General features: G+C 42.7%; 1 protein-coding gene across 4 annotated transcripts in view; it reads right to left on the minus strand.

Annotated features, from left to right (window-relative positions):
* LOC112227569 (oxidation resistance protein 1) overlaps positions 1-23,916 on the minus strand; it is a 194,618-nt gene that overhangs the window by 21,303 nt on the left and 149,399 nt on the right. For all 4 annotated transcript variants that reach the window (XM_042310236.1, XM_042310229.1, XM_042310234.1 and 1 more), the window contains 2 exons: positions 11,853-11,960; positions 10,254-10,361 (listed from right to left, as the gene is read on the minus strand). In XM_042310236.1, coding sequence (XP_042166170.1) covers positions 10,254-10,361; positions 11,853-11,960 — 216 coding nt within the window. The remainder of the gene's footprint in view (positions 1-10,253; positions 10,362-11,852; positions 11,961-23,916) is intronic.

Consider the following 23,916-nt stretch of genomic DNA (forward strand, 5'->3'; position numbering starts at 1 on the left):
TGTTGGAAAGGTGGCATCCTATGACGGTGACACGTTGAAAGGCACTAGAGCTCTTCAGTAAGGCCATTCTACTGCCAATGTTTGTCCATGGAGATTGCATGGTGGTGTGCTCAATTTTATACACCTGTCAGCAATGGGTGTGGCTGAAATAGCCGAATCCACTAATTTGAAGGGATAATTTGTCCACATACTTTTGTATATATAGTGTATGTCTCCCTACATCAAACCAATTAGCCAGAGTATGTAAATATGCAGTATAGCTAGTGAGTGTTCATTTGTAGCAATGTTTCTGCACTGCTAGCCAATCAGGTCAACAAACACACAGAGACAGAGAGAGACATGTATGTCTAATCAGATACATTAGTAAATGAATGCACTTCCTGTAATCTGAAGTTCATCATGGCAATTAGATAGAAAAACATATCTATATGAGGCTGAAGCGTTCATCTTTATGGTGGTTCGCTAGTAGATGGATGATTAGTTGAATAAAAACAGGATGAGAAGTGCACATGAAGACTATTTAAATACAGCTCTGTTATTCCTCCATCTACATAAATCATACACTTCGTCATGTGTGTGTGTAGATCAGTAGACTGATTATTCTTCCTGTACTGAAATGTTAACTGAACTCCAGGACTGCCGATGTACACTGAGAAATGAACACTCACTCAGTCTCATGGAACATGAAACGGAGATATCTGGCAGACATTACCTAACTACAGATGTGTGTTTGTGTCTGTCAGCAGTCTGTCTGTGTTATTGATCATATCAGCTTCATGTAACCCAGTAATAGACTCAGGTTAAACCCATGCTCCTGACCCAGCCCAATCCCTGACCATATGGGCCACGACGACAGCAAAGACCCTGTTTAACCCTGTTCACTCAACAAACAGACAGTGTTACTGTTCTTATGACAAGTAGAGGTAGAGATTTAAGTTTTACGATGTGTTATTATGTACAGATCCAGTTTCTACAGTAGTATCTGCTGCATCTCACAAGGAGGACTCGGGGCTGTGACGGTCATGGAAATTTGGATGACGGTAATTGGCCAGCCAAATGACCACGGTCTCCGTAATAACCGCTACAATAGCAAAAAATATATATAATATTTGTTTTGCTTTTCAGACACACCTTTTCTCCTTTCTTCCGCTCCTGACTGCATGTGCTGCCATAGAAATAGAATGAATAGAACGGGCTTCCCCATTCAAGTCAATGATGGTATAATGGGTGAACTGGTGGCCATTGCGAGCGTACCCATGGAAGCAAAGCAGGAAGTAAAAGCAGGAAGTATACCCATCAGTCTGTACTGTGATTTGTTGATTCAACTCAACTGACATTACAAACAATCCATTCCATTGCATGAGCCACATCAATTAACATCATTTGAATGAACATTCTACATTACCACGAAAATGATTGAATCACAATACCAGACAGTCATTGCGAGTGTACCCATGAGTTTAATCGTCACATTTCTAGGGTTAGAGGTTCCAAGCTCATTCTATTCATCGTTTGCTACAACACCTTGCTTGTTTCAGCAAGAGGCAACAGAGTTTCATCACGTTGTTAAGAGCCCATGTTATCACAGAAACTGACTCAACCACATGAATGCCTGGCTATCACACCTTCAGTCAGCTGTTCGAAAAAAAAGTAGGAAAAATATGCAGGTAATTTTAATTATGACGGTCTTCATCCATAAACATTTGTGCCAACCCTACTACAGTCATTTCTAGGCAAATCTCTAGGCACTCGGCACTAGTTCTCCAGCTCCTCCATTGTAAACAATGATAATGATTTATCCACATGGCCTACTACTGTGCCAGGCTGTGTGGCTGGCTGCAGAGCCAGATGGAGGGATGGAGGGATAGGGAGGGTGTGGGAACAGGAGCTAGGCAGAGGGATGGATGGAGGGATAGGGAGGGTGTGGGAACAGGAGCTAGGCAGAGGGATGGATGGAGGGATAGTGAGGGTGTGGGAACAGGAGCTAGGCAGAGGGATGGATGGAGGGATAGGGAGGGTGTGGGAACAGGAGCTAGGCAGAGGGATGGATGGAGGGATAGGGAGGGTGTGGGAACAGGAGATAGGCAGAGGGATGGATGGAGGGATAGGGAGGGTGTGGGAACAGGAGCTAGGCAGAGGGATGGATGGAGGGATAGTGAGGGTGTGGGAACAAGAAGATGGATGGATGGAAGGTTGGAGGAATGAAGGATGGAGGGATAGGGAAGGAGGGTGTGGGAAAATGGCGTAGACGGAGAGATAAAGAGTAGGCGTGCAGGTCTGCTGTGTGTGAAACACCAAACCCACAGCCTCTTGACACCCTCCCACACCTCTCCTGTCTCTGTCTCCCTGGGAGCACCAGCCCACCACTACTGACCCACCGGCACACAACTAGCAACACATACACACACAGACACACTGGCAGCTAATGAGGCTGAGGGGGCAGCTCAATATGCTAGACAAAACAAAACAAACAAAAAAAACTACTGGCTGGAATTCCAACCCGGCCACTCCGGAACACAACAAGACTGTGTTAGCCCTTCGGGCTAAAACCTTCACTGAACCACCACCGTTACAGGAACATTATACATCAGTAGGAAAGAGAACATGAAACTTGAGTGGTGCTCTCCTTGGTCGGTCACTCATCCACTTCAGGGGGATATCTACAGTGCTTCACCCATCCTCTCTTCACTGGCACATTCACTTCCTAGTGACTCATGCTCCAGTACTCTCTGTTCTGCTGCAGTAATACTACAGCAACATGACAAGAGGTATTCACAGCCTCCAATAACACACAGCTCTAGGCCGTCTCCCAAATGGCAACATATTCCCTATATGGTACACTAGTTTCAACCAGGGCTCATAGGGCTTTGATCAAAAATAGTACACAATGTAGGGAATAGGGTGCCATTTGGGACACAAGCCAACTGTCCCCTTCCCCAGCAGCACATAGCTGACAACAGAAATCCAAACACTGGCCTGGTTTAAAATAAACAGTCTTAACATGTCCTCCTTCCTCTCTTAGACAACATACTCATCCCCCTATCATCACAAGAGAGGAAGCAGATCACAGGAAGGAAGGGTGTGTGTATGTGTGTGTGAGGTGGTCTAACATAACACTGTGAGCTAACCCTCCCACTCTGCACTATCATTTGTATGAGAGATCCACTTTAACAGTGTTCCAGTGTCTATCTGTCATCATGGTATTGTTCATACCATAAACCAGCACTAGGCCAGGTGTGCATAATATACTGTTTCCCTCAGGTACTTGGACAGCGGTCATATATCCTGAGGACTATATGTTTATGTGTTAGCCTGATCAGTGTTCTAATTCAGGGATAGGGGTTGGGGGAATGGGCACCCCATAACACATCAGAGTCCATCCATAAGAATTGAAATACCAATGTGAACACCACAATTGTCAAAGATATCAACATGTGTGTGTGTCTCTGAGAGAGGAGGTGTACACTGGTCGACCGGAGAGTGGGAGAGGCTAAAGATGGAGGAATGGAGAGAGAGAGGGATGGGATGGTGTTATCACATGGTGCTTTGATCCCAGATGCTATGGGAAATCAATCCAGTCTAGAGCTGCTTGCCAGGTGGAAAGGAAGAAAGCTGACTCTGACATAATGCTATGGATATTGCATCCATCCATAGAGCTGCTGCTGTTTGCTTTGCCAAGGATGCATCCCAAATGGCACCCTATTCCCTTTATAGTGCACTACTTTTGACCAGGGTCCTGGTCAAAATGAGTGCACTATAGAGGGAATAGGGTGCCACTTGGGACGTGACCATAGTAGCACAACCCCTCTAATATTATATATGTGATGGTTGTTTGTTTTCCACTTAGTAAACCTATATTGCAGGGATCATAAACTAGATTCAGATGCAGGACAATTTTTTCTTGAGCGGATGGTCGGGGAGCAGGAACGTAATAAAGCAAATATTTTTAGATTGCAAATTGACTTCAAGAAGCCTAAAAACATATAGTATTTGATTAAAACATAATTTCAAACCTTGATTACATTTGGGGACATTGCCCTACATAGGGTGCCGTCTTTCGGATAGGAAGTTAAACGGGTGTCCTGACTCTCAGTGGTCATTCAAAATCACATGGCACTTATTGTAAGGGTAGGGGTGTTCACCCATTGTCATGGATAAATGCCCAACCTGGCCACATTCCATCATGACCACCTAATCATCCCCCTCATTCCTAATTGGCATATATCCCTCCTCACCTCTCCACCTGATAGCTGATGTGTGGTGAGCGTTCTGGCACAAAAATGGTTGGTTGCTACACATTGGTGGTGGATGAGGTGGGTTTCCCCCTACTATACTGAATAAAAATATAAATGCAACATGTAAAGTGTTGGTCCCATGTTTTATGAGCTGAAATAAAAGATCCCATACATTTTCCATATGCACAAAATGTTTATTTCTCTCAAATTTGTTTACATCCCTATTAGTGAGCATTTCTCCTTTGCCTAGATAATCCATCCATCTGACAAGTGTGGCATATCAAGAAGCTGATTAAACAGCATGATCATTACACAGGTACACCTTGTGCTGGGGACAATAAAAGGCTCCTCTAAAATGTGCAGTTTTGTCACAGAACACAATGCCACAGATGTTTCACGTGTTGAGGGAGAGTGCAATTGGCATGTGGAATGCAGGAATGTCCACCATATTTGTTGCCAGAGAATTGAACATAAATTTGAATGCACAGAGATACTGTGATGAGACCCTGAGGCCCATTGTCGTGCCATTCATCCGCTGCCATCACCTCATGTTTCAACATGATAATGCACGGCCCTATGTCGCAAGGATCTGTACACAATTCCTGTGAGCTGAAAATGTCCCAGGTCTTCAATGGCCTGCATACTCACCAGACATGTCACCCATTGAGCATGTTTGGGATGCTCAGGATCGACGTGTATGACAGCGTGTTCCAGTTCCCGCCAATATCCATTAACTTCGCATTCAAGAGGAGTGGGACAACATTCCACAGGCCACAATCCACAGCCTGAACAACACTATATGAAGGTGATGTGTCGCAATGCATGAGGCAAATAGCTCTCACACCAGATACTTATGCACGCCCCTACTTTAAAAACATTTTTTTAATAGAGCTGAAGTCGGAAGTTTACATACACATTAGGCAAATACATTTAAACTCAGTTCTTCACAATTCCTGACATTAATCCTAGTACAAATTCCCTGTCTTAAGTCAGTTAAAAATTCCATGTCTTAGGTCAGTTAGGATCACCACTTAATTTTAAGAATGTGAAATGTCAGAATAATAGTAGAGAGAATAATTTATTTCAGCTTTTATTTCTTTCATCACATTCCCAGTGGGTCAGAGGTTTACATACACTCAATTAGTATTTGATTGGAATTGCCTTTAAATTGTTTAACTTGGGTCAAACGTTTCGGGTAGCCTTCCACAAGCTTCCCACAATAAGTTGGGTGAATTTTGGCCCATTCCTCCTGACATAGCTGGTGTAACTGAGTCAGGTTTCTAGGCCTCCTTGCTCACACACAATTTTTCAGTTCTGCCAAACAAATTTTCTATAGGATTGAGGTCAGGGTTTTGTGATGGCCACTCCAATACCTTGACTTTGTTGTCCTTGAGCCATTTTGCCACAACTTTGGAAGTATGCTTGGGGTCATTCTCCATTTGGAGACCCATTTGCGACCAAACTTTAACTTCCTGACTGATGTCTTGAGATGTTGCTTCAATATATCCACATAATTTTCCTACCTCATGAAGCCATCTATTTTGTGAAGTACACCAGTCCCTCCTGCAGCCAAGCACTCCCACAACATGATGCTTCACGGTTGGGATGGTGTTCTTCGGCTTGCAACCCTCCCCCTTTTTCCTCCCAACATAACGATGGTCATTATGGCCAAACAGTTCTATTTTTGTTTCATCAGACCAGAGGACATATCTCCAAAAAGTACGATCTTTGTCCCCATGTGCAGTTGCAAACCGTAGTCTGGCTTTTTTTAATGGCGGTGTTGGAGCAGTGGCTTCTTCCTTGCTGAAGAACCTTTCAGGTTATGTCGATATAGGACTCGTTTTACTGTGGATATAGATACTTTTGTACCCGTTTCCTCCAGCATCTTCACAAGGTCCTTTGCTGTTGTTCTGGGATTGATTTGCACTTTTCGCACCAAAGTACGTTCATCTCTTGGAGACAGAAAGCGTCTCCTTCCTGAGCAGTATAATGGCTGCGTAGTCCCATGGTATTCATACTTGCGTACTATCATTTGTACAGATGGACGTGGTACCCTCAGGCGTTTTGAAATTGCTCCCTGAATGAACCAGACTTGTGGAGGTCTCCAATTATTTTTCTGAGGTCTTGGCTGATTTCTTTTTATTTTCCCATGATGTCAAGCAAAGAGGTACCGAGTTTGAAGGTAGACCTTGAAATACATCCACAGGTACACCTCCAATTGACTCAAACGATGTCAATTAGCCTATCAGAAACATCTAAAGCCATGACATCATTTTCTGGAATTTTCCAAGCTGTTTAAAGGCAGTCAACTTAGTGTATGTAAACTTCTGACCCACTGGAATTGTGATACAATGAATTATAAGTGAAGTAATCTGTCTGTAAACAATTGTTGGAAAAATGACTTATGTCATGCACAAAGTAGATGTCCTAACCGACTTGCCAAAACTATAGTTTGTTAACAAGAAATTTGTGGAGTGGTTGAAAAACGAGTTTTAATGACTCCAACCTAAGCGTTATGTAAACTTTTGACTTCAACTGTATCAGTGACCAACAGATGCATATCTGTTTTCCCAGTCATATGAAATCCGTAGATTAGGGCCTAATGAATTTATTTTAATTGACTGATTTCCTTATGGGAACTTTAACTCAGTAAAATCTTTGAAATTGTTTTATGTTGCGTTGATATTTTTGTTCAGTATATGCAAAGCGCGTTGAGTACCTCAGTTGGTAGAAAAGAGCTATATAGTTCCAATCAATTATTATTGTTTGTATATGAACACATATCTCTCTATTATGCGTGGGAATATTTGGGAACAGATTTTCAAAATTCAAATCACTTGGAGCTGAGTCTTTTACATCCAACAATGAACATTTTAAAAATGCTATATATATGCAGTACCACTCCAGAGTTTGGACACACCTACTCATCCCAGGGTTTTTCTAAATGTTGTACTATTTTCTACACTGTAGAATAATAGTGAAGACATTAAAACTATGAAATAACACACATGGAATCATATAATAACCAAAAATGTGTTAAACAAATTAGATTCTTCAAAGCATCCACCCTTTGCCTTCATAACAACTTTGCACACTCTTGGCATTCTCTCAACCAGCTTCACCTGGAATGCTTTTCCAACAGTCTGGAAGGAGTTCCCACATATGCTGAGCACTTGTTGGCTGCTTTTCCAAATCATCCCAAACTATCACAATTTGGTTGAGGTTGGATGCCCAAATGATCTCAATTGGGTTGAGGTGACCTAGAGGCCAGGTCATCTGATGCAGCACTCCATAATTTTCCTTGTTGGTCAAATTGCCCTTAGTGGGTCATTTGTCCCACTAAGCACAAACTAAGCACAAACATTGATTTGTTTAACACCTTTCTGGTTACTACATAATTACATATGTGTTATTTCATGGTTTTGATGTCTTCACTACTATTCTACAATGTAGAAAATATTTTTTTTAAAGAAAAACCATTGAATGAGTAGGTGTGTCCAAACTTTAGACTGGTACTGGTACTGTATATCTTTTTGCTCCTAAAACTTGAGGTGGCAAAAAAAAAACACCAAAACCAAAACCACCTGCTAGTTGGGGAACACTGCTATAATGATTCATGAGGATCTTTAGTGCAGAGAGGAAGACCGAGGGACTCTTTTAGCAAAATGTTTGACCTCATATATTAACACTACATAACATCCAGTGCCATTTACACTACAATAGAAAATATCAGAATATAATGACTAGTGACTAGGACAAGGAATTCACTCCTTCCCAGACCCCTTCAGGACAAACCACCTGCCTGCCAATGGCCTGAGCTTCCGTCCTGTACTGTATGGCCTTGCAGACAGGTGAGCAATGTAGACTGGACATCAAAGGCAGAGAGAGAGAGTAGAAGGCTAGAAGTGGAATACTGTGGAAGATTTAACCACAGCTCCCCCATGTGGACATGTCCATGTTCTGCAACCATGAGCAGAACAAACATATACTGTAAATTCATGGGATGCATCCCTTGAATCTTTCATCCTGATCCTACAAAGACAGGAGGATGTTGGCAAGGTGGCAGAGTAGAGGTGAAACCCCAAGGTCCGGGCTGGGTTACCTGAGCAGCTGTAGTTTGGCACCAGCCCATTGGGCACCAGCCACCCTGCAGCGGGCTAGGCAGGTCATTTACACTAGTCCTACTTTCCCTGGCCCTAAAAATAGAGGCCTACTCTGTTCTGTGCAACATAAGGAAGGAAGTGAGGGTGCCAGGACACAACAGAACAGGATAGGACAGGGAGAGGTCTGGAGGACAGTGAGCTAGGCTGGCTACGGTCACAGCGTGAGATTCGAATGCCAGCACGATGGCTAGCCAGCCATGACATTTCATGCCTGCCAGACATTACAGCCTGTTCTGTGCGGCCAGTGGAGCCTGCTAAGGGGAGGACGGCTCATAATAATGTCTGGAACGGACTGAATGGAATGCCATCAAACCGTGTGTTTGATGTATTTGATACCATTCCACCTAATCCGCTCCAGCCATTACCACGAGTCCGTCCTCCCCAATTAAGGTGCCACCAACCTCCTGTGTGTGTAGCAACAAAAAGGGTTTTATAATTGAAAGATCATTGAGGTTTAGAAAAAGCAATGTGCAGGTTATTAAGGTCCTTCCTCCTCTACCTTGAAAACCATGCTGGATCTTTACTCCACGTCCTGTTGAGGTTATTTAATCTCCCCTGTCTGTCCTAGAAACACATCATGCTTCCTCTCTCTGGAATAACTGCTGTACGCATTCCAAATGGAACCCTATTCCCTCTGGTCAAAAGCATTGCACTACATAGGGCATGGGGTGCCATTTGGGACATGCAGGCTGTCTTGCTGGTCATCTGAGAGAATGAGCTCCATTCATTAGTTTCTCTAAATATCAGACAGAGCATCACACTAAAAGGCTTAATTTCTCCACAGTCACACACAGCCCTTCTCCCTCAGATCCTCGTCCTCCGCTGAGAGCCAAGAAATAGGCTCCTGTTCTTATAGGCATGACCTAAATAGATAAGCGCTAAATAAAGTAACGAACGGGATCCTTCTTTCAGCCTGAGTAGTGTTGAATTTATGCAGCTAGTTTGGCAAGGCAGCAGTAGCAGAGGAACCCATTTTCTGATAACATTCTGACAAAACAGTGCCTGGTCGCCATGGAGACCACCTGGGACAGGGTGGGTGGGACAGGGTGGAGAGGGCAATCTATGGAGCAGGAGGGTGACACTCCTGACCTGAGAACAGTGGAACATGTCAGCTTTCAGTATTCCTTTACAGAGGACTAGATAGGCCTGATTCCAGAACTGCTAGAACCAACCACACTTAAGGGCATTTTTCCAAGCTATACTGCACTGACATGGTTACAGATCCACCATAGTTGCTGGAACAGTGAAAACCTGCAGATATTTGATCCCCTGTCCCTCCCCTGGTCAGCACTCAACTAACACATTATTCCCTCTTATATACTGAGGTTGTCAACACGGCCGTTCAGTAAATAACAAACTAACTGTGTCTTTATTGGCTGCATGCTTCTATAAATGGAGACTAAATGGTACAGTAAAAGCAGTGGCATTTCAGCTATCACCGCCCCAGAGCAGGGAAGTGTGAGGGAAGTCACCTAACGTCACTGTAACTATTGCTTAATGGGCAGAACAAAGAGCCATTCTATTACCTGGAGCCAGAGCCATACATCATGTCTGTATACTGTAGGTCAGCTATCAATGGAGAATTAGTACATTACAAACCTATTCTGCTCATAAAACATAACGCAAAGGCTTATTGTCTGGCCTGTCCTGGATTGTCTGGACAGTATGAGAGTTGGTCCTTTACATTTTAAATCGGATTTGTGTTAAGATATTTATGCAGGATTTCTGATAAAGCCTTCTATCTCACTCTATGATAGGTGTTGTACGTATGTGTGTGTGTGCTTGTAAGCAGACGCATGGTGAAGGGAGAATGCCAACGCGTTGATTGTGAGTGCATGTGGGAATGCTAACATACCTTCTCTAAGTCAGCTTCTGAGGAGGTGGGAGACAGAGGGCTGATGGGGCTAAGGGAAGGGGAGCTCCCCACACTGGATATGTGCTCAGGATCAGGAACATACAGAACCTGCAAACACAATCCATGTCTGGATTTAAACAGGCTGACACACAGAAAAAGGAACATACATGCAAAGACAGAAGAGACTATGAAAATATGTTTTCAGCATGATTTATGACATCCCAAGACGGACAAACAACAAGAAGTGAAAGCACACATTTCGTGTCCTAAAACCATCAGATGTAATATATCTCACACTGTGTCTGATGTTTTTAAGTGTTCATTATGATATGACTAAGTCATCATAGGATATGTTGAATATAGTTATTGTCCTGCGAGTGTGTCTGTTGTTCAAGCACTAGATTAGCATGTGTTGTTGGTGTTAAGGATCTTGAGAGGCCCTACTTGTGTCTCCTTGTCCCCCTGAGAGCAGGGCCAGACAGTTAAGTGGTAGTGAGTGTGTTCTGACTGAATAGACCCAGTGTGACGCCATGGCAGGCTAATGCTGACAAGTGTAGCAAGGGACAGAACAGGAGTGGAGTTTTTCTGGTCCCTGTGTGTGTGTGTGTGTGTGTGTGTGTGTGTGTGTGTGTGTGTGTGTGTGTGTGTGTGTGTGTGTGTTTGGTCATGGAACCCAGTAGAGAGATGCTGAGAGCCCTCCAGAGCTGGCTGGCTGGTTGGAAACAACATCAACACCCCTGCATTGTACATCATGTTGCTGAGTGCTGCTACTGACTCTGACTGCCAATGTGATTGCAGACTTCCTGCCTTGACTCTCCATTTAAGTAGATTCGAGTGGCTCTGGTTCTGACGCCAGGAAAATACCAACTTTGGCTGTTTGTCATGTTTTAGGGTGCTACTTGGAGCCTCAGAGAGAGAGTTCAATATGACACAACCAAAAGAGGAGACATTGAGCCCAGCAAAATGGCTTTATCAGGGTTCTGTTCTGTAGCTACGGAACGAAACAATCCAAAACTATGTAAAGGAGGGGGGTACTATCTGAACTTTGCCCAATAAGACATGCTTGTTTTTTGTTTTCCATTGTGAAACGTTTTACTCCTAATGAACAGGACCCCTGAAGTTGAACCTTTTTAATGGTATTGCCTGAGGACTGGAGGGATTTCAACACTCTGTTTCCCATGGCACAGATGTCTTAGTGGAATAAACACACAGATTGTTTTAACTCTTGTGAGTGGTTAGTAGTGACACCAGTATATGCCATTGACAGAATCAGTGGGAAGAGAGAGCAGGGATGAGGAGTGGGTGAGTGTTAGTGGTTGTGGCATGGAGGATAGATGCAGTGAGAGAGACACACCAAGCATGAGTGTAGTAGATCGGTGTTTCCCAATCCATTCCTCAGGGAACTCCTCCAGGACTGTACATTTGTGTTACAGCCCAGTATTAGCACACCTGATTCAACTTAATCAAGGGGTTTGTGACTACAGTAGTTGACTATTTGAATAAGGCGTGCTAGTGTGGGACTGGAACAAAAAGGTGCTGCCCAAGGGATCTTTGAAAGGAAGAAACCAGTGATGGGTGTACAGTAAATCGTTTTCACACCTGGCCAGGGCAGACGGCTCTGGAGAACAGCTTGTTGAGCTGAACCAGCTCGTTGGGTGTGGTGTCAAACTTGAGCGCTATGTTGTTCAGTGTGTCCCGCGTCTCCACCTGGAGGACCACAAAACAGAAGAGAAGCACAGAATATCAAAACTCTTGTACTGTGCTGGCTGGTCCTCCTGGGTCCCACATAAGAAGGAGAGAAACTCTGCTGTCTTATCTTCCCCTCTCAGAGATTAACATGGACTTCGTGTGTATGAGTGTATTCAGACTGGCTTGGTGTAGTTCAGTAGTGTATTCAGACTGGCTTGGTGTAGTGCAGTAGTATATTCAGACTGGCTTGGTGTAGTGCAGTAGTGTATTCAGTCTGGCTTGGTGTAGTGCAGTAGTATATTCAGACTGGCTTGGTGTAGTGCAGTAGTGTATTCAGTCTGGCTTGGTGTAGTGCAGTAGTGTATTCAGACTGGCTTGGTGTAGTTCAGTAGTGTATTCAGACTGGCTTGGTGTAGTGCAGTAGTGTATTCAGACTGGCTTGGTGTAGTGCAGTAGTATATTCAGACTGGCTTGGACTGGCTGTGTAGTAGACTGGCTTGGTGTAGTGCAGTAGTGTATTCAGACTGGCTTGGTGTAGTGCAGTAGTGTATTCAGACTGGCTTGGTGTAGTGCAGTAGTGTATTCAGACTGGCTTGGTGTAGTTCAGTAGTGTATTCAGACTGGCTTGGTGTAGTGCAGTAGTGTATTCAGACTGGCTTGGTGTAGTTCAGTAGTGTATTCAGACTGGCTTGGTGTAGTGCAGTAGTGTATTCAGACTGGCTTGGTGTAGTTCAGTAGTGTATTCAGACTGGCTTGGTGTAGTGCAGTAGTGTATTCAGACTGGCTTGGTGTAGTGCAGTAGTGTATTCAGACTGGCTTGGTGTAGTTCAGTAGTGTATTCAGACTGGCTTGGTGTAGTGCATTAGCATAGTTCAGTAGTATATTGACTGGCTTGGTGTAGTCAGTGTATTCAGACTGGCTTGGTGTAGTTCAGACTGGCTTGGCGTAGTTCAGTGTGTATTCAGACTATTCAGACTGGCTTGGTGTAGTGCAGTAGTGTATTCAGACTGGCTTGGTGTGTAGTGCAGTAGTATATTCAGACTGGCTTGGTGTAGTGCAGTAGTGTATTCAGACTGGCTTGGTGTGCAGTAGTGTATTCAGACTGGCTTGGTGTAGTTCAGTAGTGTATTCAGACTGGCTTGGTAGTGCAGTAGTTATTCAGACTGGCTTGGTGTAGTGTATTCAGACTGGCTTGGTGTAGTGCAGTAGTGTCAGACTGGCTTGTGTAGTTCAGTAGTGTATTCAGACTGGCTTGGTGTAGTGTAGTAGTATATTCAGACTGGCTTGGTGTAGTGCAGACTGGCTTGGTGTAGTGTATTCAGACTGGCTTGGTGTAGTGCAGTAGTGTATTCAGACTGGCTTGGTGTAGTGCATAGTGTATTCAGACTGGCTTGGTGTAGTGCAGTAGTGTATTCAGACTGGCTTGGTGTAGTGCAGTAGTGTATTCAGACTGGCTTGGTGTAGTTCAGACTGGCTTGTGTAGTGCATGTATTCAGACTGGCTTGGTGTAGTGCAGTAGTGTATTCAGACTGGCTTGGTGTAGTGCAGTAGTGTATTCAGACTGGCTTGGTGTAGTATAGTTATTCAGACTGGCTTGGTGTAGTGCAGTAGTGTTTTCAGACTGGCTTGGTGTAGTGTAGTAGTGTATTCAGACTGGCTTGGTGTAGTTCAGTAGTGTATTCAGACTGGCTTGGTGTAGTTCAGTAGTGTATTCAGACTGGCTTGGTGTAGTGCAGTAGTATATTCAGACTGGCTTGGTGTAGTGCAGTAGTGTATTCAGACTGGCTTGGTGTAGTGTAGTAGTGTATTAAACTGGAGATGGTGAATTAGGGCTGTTCATAAATAGCACCACTGACTACACTAACTGGAGGTAAGGAAGAGCATATGTTTACATGAATGTCAATATGAGCCTTGTTTCACCATATGACCTTACTCACATGATTCCAACCCACCAGGCAAACACCTGACATTCACATTCAATCATCATCCAGTTTGGTTGACATCTTAGTATATTTGGCCCAGTGGATAAACAAACTTAGTAAAAAACCTTCCAGCCTGTGCAGGATGTAATTTACATCCATTACACTATAGGCCTACAGCTTGTACAGTACTGTATGTGTGCTATTTCAATGTCTTTTAGAGGATGCAGACCGAGTGTCACAGATATAACAGCCTGTGTGGGTTGACATTGAGGCAGACTTGCAACTATTCGATCTACTTCCTGTAGCCAGCTGTGTCCTTTAAAGTGCATTAGCCAGATTCTTCTGGTAGCTATATAACTGCACCACAGAGACATGTGTCTGAGCTGGTAAATAACTCACAAGTCCTGTGGGGTTCTGCCTACCAACTAACAATGACAGGGATGTCAAGAACTCCTAGTGTGTGGGAGAGGGGGCTCGTGGGAGAGGCAGGGGAACCGAACAGACAGTGTGTGTGTATAAAAACAGGGCTGCTGACAGTGACTCTGAGTTGTATAATGGTGGATCATGGGGCTGTGTAACAGTCATGAGACTGGCTCAGTCAGGTGACTTCATAGGACAGAGGAAGGAAACAATTCAAAACAACATGAATGTCATTGTCTGCTCTTCTAAACTCGTAAGATAAACAACCTCTCCCCAGACAGGAGGACAGTCTTGGGCCTAGACGGAAAGACAGAAAAACGCACACACACGCCACACACCATGTACACCCACACCCACATACACAGAGTCATAAGCAGTGCAAGCAGGTAGTGTGTGTCAGAAGAACTCAACAGACACATTGGAAGATGAATAAAGCAGGAATATTGTGTCTGTGACAGTCACATATGACACCAACAGAATAATTTGCAAATGCTACAAAAACAGAAGCTCAGCCTTACAGGCAAACCACAACGGCCATGTTGCATGCGCCGAGCGTTGCAAAATAAATGTAGACATACATGTTCTTTTATCAATTCACCCACACCGCTCACACGTGTGAACTAGCATCTGACTCGCCAAGCGCTAAAATAGTACTTGGTTCTATTTGAGAAACTCCACGCTCTGCAAGTCCCATCCTTATTGGATATCAGAAAACCCAAACCCATGTGGATGCTTGACAAACCAACGAGGAGAGAGTAATTAAAGATAACTAACTAAAAACAAAACTAGTTTTCCTTTTTTATCTGTGGATTAACTGTCGGGGAGAAAAACACAAGATTGTGTAGGACTCCAGGCCAAAATAACCTGTTAAAAACAGGACCATATGGTAGGTAAAAGAACAACCCAGGGCTCTATTTTAACAAACCTAATTCAATGGTAAATCTTAGCGCTGGCGGTAGGGCTATAGGTCCAGGGGTGGGTCAGGAATACTTCTGCTGTTTTCACTGCTGTAATTATGAGAGGAATAGCTGGCGTTAGCACGAAAAGGCTGGGTTTTGATGAATAAATCAATTCTAAGTGTGAGGAGGGCTTGGCTTAATTATACGTGTGACGAGTGTTTCATGGCTTAATGCGGCATGCCGTTGTCCCAAATTCTGTCGGTTATTGGCGGTCTTTGCGTTGTCATCTACTCTAGTTCGGCTGGGGGCACAGAATGGTCTCTTCCTAGTCCATTGTGGATTGATACAGTTTATTCAATAGCATTGGCTATTGAAAAAAAAAACATCCAGTGTTTGATCAATATGTTTGGAGTGTTGACAGTCAACATTGTTGTAACTGACTTCAACAAGTATAGGCCCTTACGCATCGCACTTCTCTTCAAATACAAAATACTAGGCTCCCGTAATTTGAATATGTTTGTGGAGGAGCGTGTCTTTGGTAACCAGACAAGAGGAGCTCTTTGGAAATGGGGATGGATACAAGCCGAGTGGAGTAGAGTAGCCTATGCACTGCAGATAGGCCTATGTGAATTGTGAACAATGCAAAAGCATGACAGCAAAAGGAGACCATTTAGAAACCTTTTAATGAATAGGCTACTTGGCCTATGCATGTCCAGGATAAGAACGATAAGCTGGGGTAAGGGTAGCCTATAAGGGCTTGTTCTTTAATCAAACAAAATGTTTTAAAAATATAATAATGTTACATGAACATAACTTGAATGTTTCTAGATACGAGTGTCACTGGATCATCTAATTTCTTTAGGCATATAGACTACATGGAGGGTTTTTTAGGCATATAGACTACTTGGAAGGTTTTTTTAGGCATATAGACTACATGGAAGGGTTTTTTAGGCATATAGACTACATGGAAGGGTTTTTTAGGCATATAGCCTACATGGAGGGTTTTCTAGGTATATAGCCTACATGGAGGGTTTTTTAGGCATATAGCCTACATGGATTTTTTTTAGGCATATAGTCTACATGGGCGTTTTTTTAGGCATATAGACTACATGGAGGGTTTTTTAGGCATATAGACTACATGGAAGGGTTTTTTAGGCATATAGCCTACATGGAGGGTTTTTTAGGCATATAGCCTACATTGAGTTTTTTTTAGGCATATAGACTACATGGGCGTTTTTTTTAGGCATATAAACTACATGGAAGGGTTTTTTAGGCATATAGACTACATGGAAGGGTTTTTTAGGCATATAAACTACATGGAAGGGTTTTTTAGATATAGCCTACATGGAGGGTTTTTTAGGCATATAGCCTACATTGAGTTTTTTTTAGGCATATAGACTACATGGGCGTTTTTTTTAGGCATATAGACTACATGGGCGTTTTTTTAGGCATATAGTCTACATGGAGGGTTTTTAGGCATAGCCTACATGGAGGGTTTTTTAGGCATATAGACTACATGGAGGGTTTTTAGGCATATAGACTACATGGACGTTTTTTTTAGGCATATAGCCTACATGGAAGGGTTTTTTAGGCATATAAACTACATGGAATGTTTTTTTAGGCATATAGCCTACATGGAGGGTTTTTTAGGCATATAGCCTACATTGAGTTTTTTTTAGGCATATAGACTACATGGGAGTTTTTTTAGGCATATAGACTACATGGAGGTTTTTTTAGGCATATAGCCTACATGGAGGTTTTTTTAGGCATATAGCCTACATGGAGGGTTTTTTAGGCATACATTATAGACTACATGGAGGTTTTTTTAGGCATATAGCCTACATGGAGGTTTTTTTAGGCATATAGCCTACATGGAGGGTTTTTTAGGCATAGCCTACATGCAGTTTTTTTTAGGCATACAGTATAGACTACATGGAGGGTTTTTTAGGCATACAGTATAGCCTACATGGAGGGTTTTTTAGGCATACAGTATAGACTACATGGAGGGTTTTTTAGGCATATAGACTACATGGGCGTTTTTTTAGGCATATAGCCTACATGTAGTTTTTTTAGGCATGGCCTACACAGAGGTTTTTTTTAGGCATAGCCTACATGGAGGGTTTTTTAGGCACATAGGCAGCTGTCTATCGTTGTCTCTGATTGGGGATCACATATACAGTGGGGAGAACAAGTATTTGATACACTGCCGATTTTGCAGGTTTTCCTACTTACAAATATGTAGAGGTCTGTAATGTTTATCATAGGTACACATCAACTGTGAGAGACGGAATCTAAAACAAAAATCCAGAAATTCACATTGTATGATTTTTAAGTAATTAATTTGCATCTGCTGCTACTCGCTGTTTATTATCTATGCATAGTCACTTTACCTCTACCTACTGTCACGCCCTGGTCTTAGTATTTTGTGTTTTTCTTATTTATTTGGTCAGGCCAGGGTGTGACATGGGTTTATTTTGTGTTGTGTTTTTGTATAGGGGTTTTTCGTATGTTTTGGGATTGTGGCTTAGTAGGGTTGTTTAGGAGAATCTATGGCTGCCTGAGGCATATTTATCGTCATTAAAGATGTCTCGATTTAACCACGCTGCATTTTGGTCCGACTCTCCTTCGACGGAAGAAAGCCGTAACACCTACATGTACAAATTACCTCGACTAACCTGTACCCCCACTCATTGACATTATTTTTTTTACTTTAGTTTATTTATATTTTCTTAACTGCATTGTTGGTTATTAACTTCTTTGGGGTAGGGGGCAGTATTGGGTAGCCTGGATGAAAAACGTGCCCAAATTAAGCTACTTGCTACTCAGCCGTAAAAGCTAGAATGTGCATATAATTAGTTAAAAAAACACTCTGAAGTTTCTAAAACTGTTTGAATGATGTCTGTGAGTATGGCAGGCAAAAACCTGAGAAAAAAATCGAACCAGGAAGTGGAAAATCTGAGGTTTGTAGTTTTTCAACTCAGCACCCATTGAAGATACAGTGGGATATTAGTTATGTTTCAATTCCCAAGGCTTCCACTAGATGTCAACAGTATTTAGAACCTGTTTTGAGGATTCTACTCTAAAGGAAGGAATTGAGTCCATACTTAGTTTGGCATGTTTCTACGGGCTGTAACGGAACTTTTCGAACTTTCGTCTGACGTTCTGAATGCGCTTTTGGATTGGTTTACCAAACCCCCTAACAAAAGAAGATATTTGGACATAACTGATGGACATTATCGAACAAATCAAACATTTATGGTGAGACTGGGATTCCTGGGAGTGCATTCTGATGAAGATGAAGATTCTGATGAATCTCATCAAAGGTAAGTGAATATTTAAAATGCTATTTCTGAGTAATGTTGACTACCCAATATGGCGGGTATCTTTTTGGCTGCTTTGTTGTCTAAAGGCTGTACTCAGATTATTGCATGGTTTGCTTTCTCTGTAGTTAAAAAAAAAAAAAAAAATCTGACACAGCGGTTGCATTAAGGAGAAGTTTATCTAAAGTTCCATGGATAATAGTCGTATCTTTATCAATGTTTATTATGAGTATTTCTGTAAATTGATGTGGCTCTCTGCACAATCACTGCATGTTTTAGAACTACTGAACGTAAGGCGCCAATGTAAAGTCTGTTTTTTTATATAAATATGAACTTCATCAAACAAAACATACATGTATTGTGTAACATGAATTCCTATGAGGGTTATCTGATGAAGATCATCAAAGGTTAGTGATTAATTTAATCTCTATGTCTGCTTTTTGTGACTCCTCTCTTTGGCTGGAAAAATGTCTGTGTTTTTCTGTTGCTTGGTGGTGACCTAACATAATTGTTTGTGGTGCTTTCGCTGTAAATCCTTTTTGAAATCAGACACTGTGGCTGGATTTACGAGAATATATCTTTAAAATGGTGTAAAATACTTGTATGCTTGAGGAATTTTAATTATAAGATTTTTGTTGTTTTGAAATTGGCGCCCTGCACTTTCACTGGCCGTTGTGGGGGGTCCGCTAGAGGAAAGGGCTTGTAAGTTAGCATTTCACGGTAATAGTAGTCGGTGCATGTGACAAATAAAATGGTATCTTTCGCATTCCATGTGCATATGGGCACTGTGCGTCATGGCTGAATAGACTGCGCCTCCGCTCTCAAAATCCACGCCATAACCAATCATGTTACCGCTGTCCAGCTTTTGGTTGATTTCATATCCCCACCAGCGTTACCTGAAATTGTTCCTTTCGCGCACGTTTTTAAGGACACACCTCAAATATTGCCACCCCTTCCACCTCAGCGCAAGTGAGCTCATAAAAGAAAGCTAAATGACCAAACCTGGTGCAAGGGTTAGAAAACAGAAGAGTGCCAGCTTTAACAGGTCGAAATTGCAAAAGAGCGTGCATTTAACAATTGCACTGGCTAAACGGCAGCAGAAAATAGAGCCCCCAATGTTCATGTCCCAGGACAACCTAGCTAGCAACAGTTAGCTAACTAAATGTCCATGAATGTTTCATGTGTTTAGTCCTGACCCGAAATTAATATAATTGATTCACAGTTGATTTTGGTATTTTAACCTACGTGTCATGATCACATCTGGTGGGGATAGACAAAATCAACATGATGGCGCATGTGTTGCCGGTGTAGTCAGCATGTTAGCAACCATGGACCTCTCTTATCTGTGTGTCTGGTGTTAGGGAGGAGTGACTAAAACCTGCAATATGACCGAACTAAATTGACATAGAAATGTGAGTTATAGATATGTCATTGAAAGCAAGTCTAAGAAGCTGTACATCTGTTCTATGTGCGGTATTTCTATGCTTCATGTTCTTATGGCTCGTTTTTGCGTATTTTACTTTTGTTTTTGTACACCAGCTTCAAACAGCTCAAAATTCAAATTTTGGGTTATTGAAAATATATTTCACAGTAGTTGAGATGGTACAATGATTCTCTACACTGCTTGTTTTGTTACAAACTGAAATTAGGTAAACCATTAGAAGTTTTACAACCAGGAAATGGCTAAACGATTTCTACATATTGCACCTTTAATTATACCACAATCACTGTTTCTTTCACAACTTAAAATCCCAAACCATCTTTAGAAGACAACAAAACAATTCTCATCGTTCCAGTGCGAACTACATGAGGAAAGTGTGAAATGATGAGGACTTTGTGATGAGGACTTCACTCACTCGCTATTTTGGCTGTTAACTGAACTGGACACCAAGCTAAATAACTAAAACACTTGGACAGACTCAATATCAAACCATGCCTGTATAAACACTGGAAATGACAAAATGATGGAAGGAACTTTTCAATATAACCAATAAACACTCTGTCTGCATCTGAAAAGGCACACTATTTCCTATATACTGTAGTGCACTATGTTTAACCAGGGCCAGCACATGGCTCTGGTCAAAAGTAGTTAACTATATATAAAATAGGTTAAAATATCGGACACAACCAATCACTATAGCCGACTGTCACTGTCGATGACATATCTTTTAGAACTGCCAACTCAAGGACTACTGTGATTGATTTGTAGTCTTATCTGATTTGTAACAGATGGGCTTTTACAACATATCATGTTGATGAATAAAGTGTTGTGAAAAGGAAGGCACAGAAAGACACTGGTGTTGATATCAGACACCAAACAGTTAAACTATAAGACGCAAATGACAACCACCACATTTACAGCCTACAGCATGGGCATTAACAACATCTTATAACAACAAGCCAGCATGTCAACAAAAAGTACAAGCTCAACAATAAAGCTCTACAATATTTACAACTTAGTGTGCAGTACTTAATAATACTTAGAGTGGCAGTGTTAAATTAAAATTATATTTTTTCGCAGGAGATTGAATAAAAGTCAGTCTCTTCGGACAGAAAGCCAAACCCTATTTTATCTTGTTGGGAACATAAGCAGACAGTCAATATCCACCGCATACTGTTACAGTCTGTAGCTCCAACACTAATGCAGGCAGCACAGCCATTCATCCAGACTAGTTCAGCAGTAGCAGCACACTGCATTGATTCTTACTGAGTACCATTTGCTAACATCTCATCCATGGACTATTTCTTTTTAGCCTTACCTCCTCATTTCAGCACCAATACAACCTGTTTCAGCACCAATACAACCTGTTTCAGCACCAATACAACCTGTTTCAGCACCGTTTTCCTATTGGATGGTAATTTACTGCCTGTTGATGGGAATCATTGATCAACAATTCTAATTATTAAATGTGTATTGTCTAACTGTTAGAGTCTAACAGTTAGACAATCTAATATTAGGAGGACACGCACACCACACACACACACACATACACACATACAGTATGTTACAGACATCCTGGTGACTCGTAATGGTCACCTTGTCTGACTGAGAGGACAAACTGACTCAAGAAGGACAGACAGACAGAGCTGACTAATGGTGCCATAGAAAGACACACATGACCAAAACTCTACCCTGTGGTGGAACATCTGACTGGGTCCAGACAGACCCGTGGAACAGCAGTGTGTAGCCTACCATCACGTTGATGCTTGCTAGGTCAGCTATAACCTGGCACAGATATGGTAAATGCATTCAAAAATATATAGAGACAACACTTTCTAATCCAGGGATTAATCAAGCCAATTCAATTCCCAATAAAGTGATGTCAAAACTGATAGAATCCAAAACAAGGTGAAATGTGAGTCACAAAACAAGAAAAGGAGTCAGTGTGCGCAATCAAACAGGAAAGAATATAGATTATACGTTCTGCAAATGGTTTAATCATCCAGAATGGAATATCAGAAGGAATATCGCTCCAGAGGCTTACAATGCAGCCTGTCTGATGAAGCCTGGATATGTGCATATGGGATGACAGTTGCCATAGCGACTTTGTCTTTACCACCCTAATGGCATGCATTGTGTGTGCCACTGCTGTGCCATGGTTCATCATTCAGATGCCTCATTTTACGGCCATTACAACTGACAGCTAGGACAGACATTCTCCCAGTCAGAGGCAGAGGACACAGAACAGCAGAGGAGACCGTGAATCTGATTTTTAATCTGAGGGTATCCTTCTATTGACACACTTGTTGAATTATGCAAGAGAACGTGACAACAACAGTAATTCATGAGGCAGTCTAGACAGTGCAGGTGAGTGCTAGTAGGGTAGACAGTGCAGGTGAGTGCAGGTAGGGTAGGGTAGACAGAGAAGGTAGGGTAGACAGAGCAGGTAGGATAGACAGTGCAGGTGAGTGCAGGTAGGGTAGACAGAGCAGGTGAGTGCAGGTAGGGTTGACAGAGCAGGTAGGGTAACAGAGCAGGTGAGTGCTGGTAGGGTAGACAGAGCAGGTGAGTACAGGTAGGGTAGACAGAGCAGGTGAGTACAGGTAGGGTAGACAGAGCAGGTGAGTGCTGGTAGGGTAGACAGAGCAGGTGAGTACAGGTAGGGTAGACAGAGCAGGTAGGGTAACAGAGCAGGTGAGAGCAGGTAGGGTAACAGAGCAGGTGAGTGCTGGTAGGGTAGACAGAGCAGGTGAGTACAGGTAGGGTAGACAGAGCAGGTAGGGTAGACAGAGCAGGTGAGTGCAGGTAGGGTAGACAGAGCAGGTGAGTACAGGTAGGGTAGACAGAGCAGGTAGGGTAGACAGAGCAGGTGAGTACAGGTAGGATAGACAGAGCAGGTAGGGTAGACAGAGCAGGTGAGTACAGGTAGGGTAGACAGAGAAGGTAGGGTAACAGAGCAGGTGAGTGCTGGTAGGGTAGACAGAGCAGATGAGAGCAGGTAGGGTAGACAGAGCAGGTGAGTGCTGGTAGGGTAGACAGAGCAGGTGAGAGCAGGTAGGGTAGACAGAGCAGGTGAGTGCTGGTAGGGTAGACAGAGCAGGTGAGAGCAGGTAGGGTAGACAGAGCAGGTGAGAGCAGGTAGGGTCGACAGAGCAGGTGAGTGCTGGTAGGTGAGTGCTGGTTATGTCAACAAATAATTTTTAAAAAGTACAATAAATTACCTGAATTCCCTCCAAAATCACGGAACTCCATTATTTGTCCGTACCAGTAAAATGTTTTATGTGTTATAACTCAGTTAATATTTGATGGATTTTAACAATACAAAAACTTATCTTCATCCATTTTGCCCAACTGTTGCATCTATTAGAATGGTTTAAACAAGTTTTGATGACCGTTGCTACTTAAACATCTGAACCAGGGGCCGATACATATGCTGATTCGTTACATCCCTTATAGGAACCATATGGGACACATACATTGGCCTAGAAGAAGCTAACAGAACATGGCATTGCCATGACTACTACATCTCCAATAAGCATGGTGCTATAGTAGGTGAGAAGATAGTGGAGCTGCAGTACATGCGTTGACATTTGACTGCTGCTCCTCAGAGTTGTTATTGTGACAGAGTGGGTGGTGACAGTGCTGATGACTGACCTCTCCCTCTCTCACATACATACAGATGTGAAAAGCCTGAAACAGTGGGCCCATTCTGGTCCCCCACTACCACCACACCAGTGTGAATAATGCTATCAATAGAAGTGATTGTGAGGATCCAGTCCCCCTCTGACTGACTCATCCATTTCTAGTAATCAATTCAACACACACACACACACACACACACACACACACACACACACACACACACACACAACCTTCTTGCATCGCGGCACAGTGGATACTACAGTCATTAGGAGTCCTTACCTCACACTGTGGTAAAAAGCCACACAACTGGAACATGTGTTGAGTCATTAA

Source organism: Oncorhynchus tshawytscha, linkage group LG03 (genome assembly GCF_018296145.1).
Source record: "Oncorhynchus tshawytscha isolate Ot180627B linkage group LG03, Otsh_v2.0, whole genome shotgun sequence".
Classification (NCBI taxonomy): Eukaryota; Metazoa; Chordata; class Actinopteri; order Salmoniformes; family Salmonidae; genus Oncorhynchus; species Oncorhynchus tshawytscha.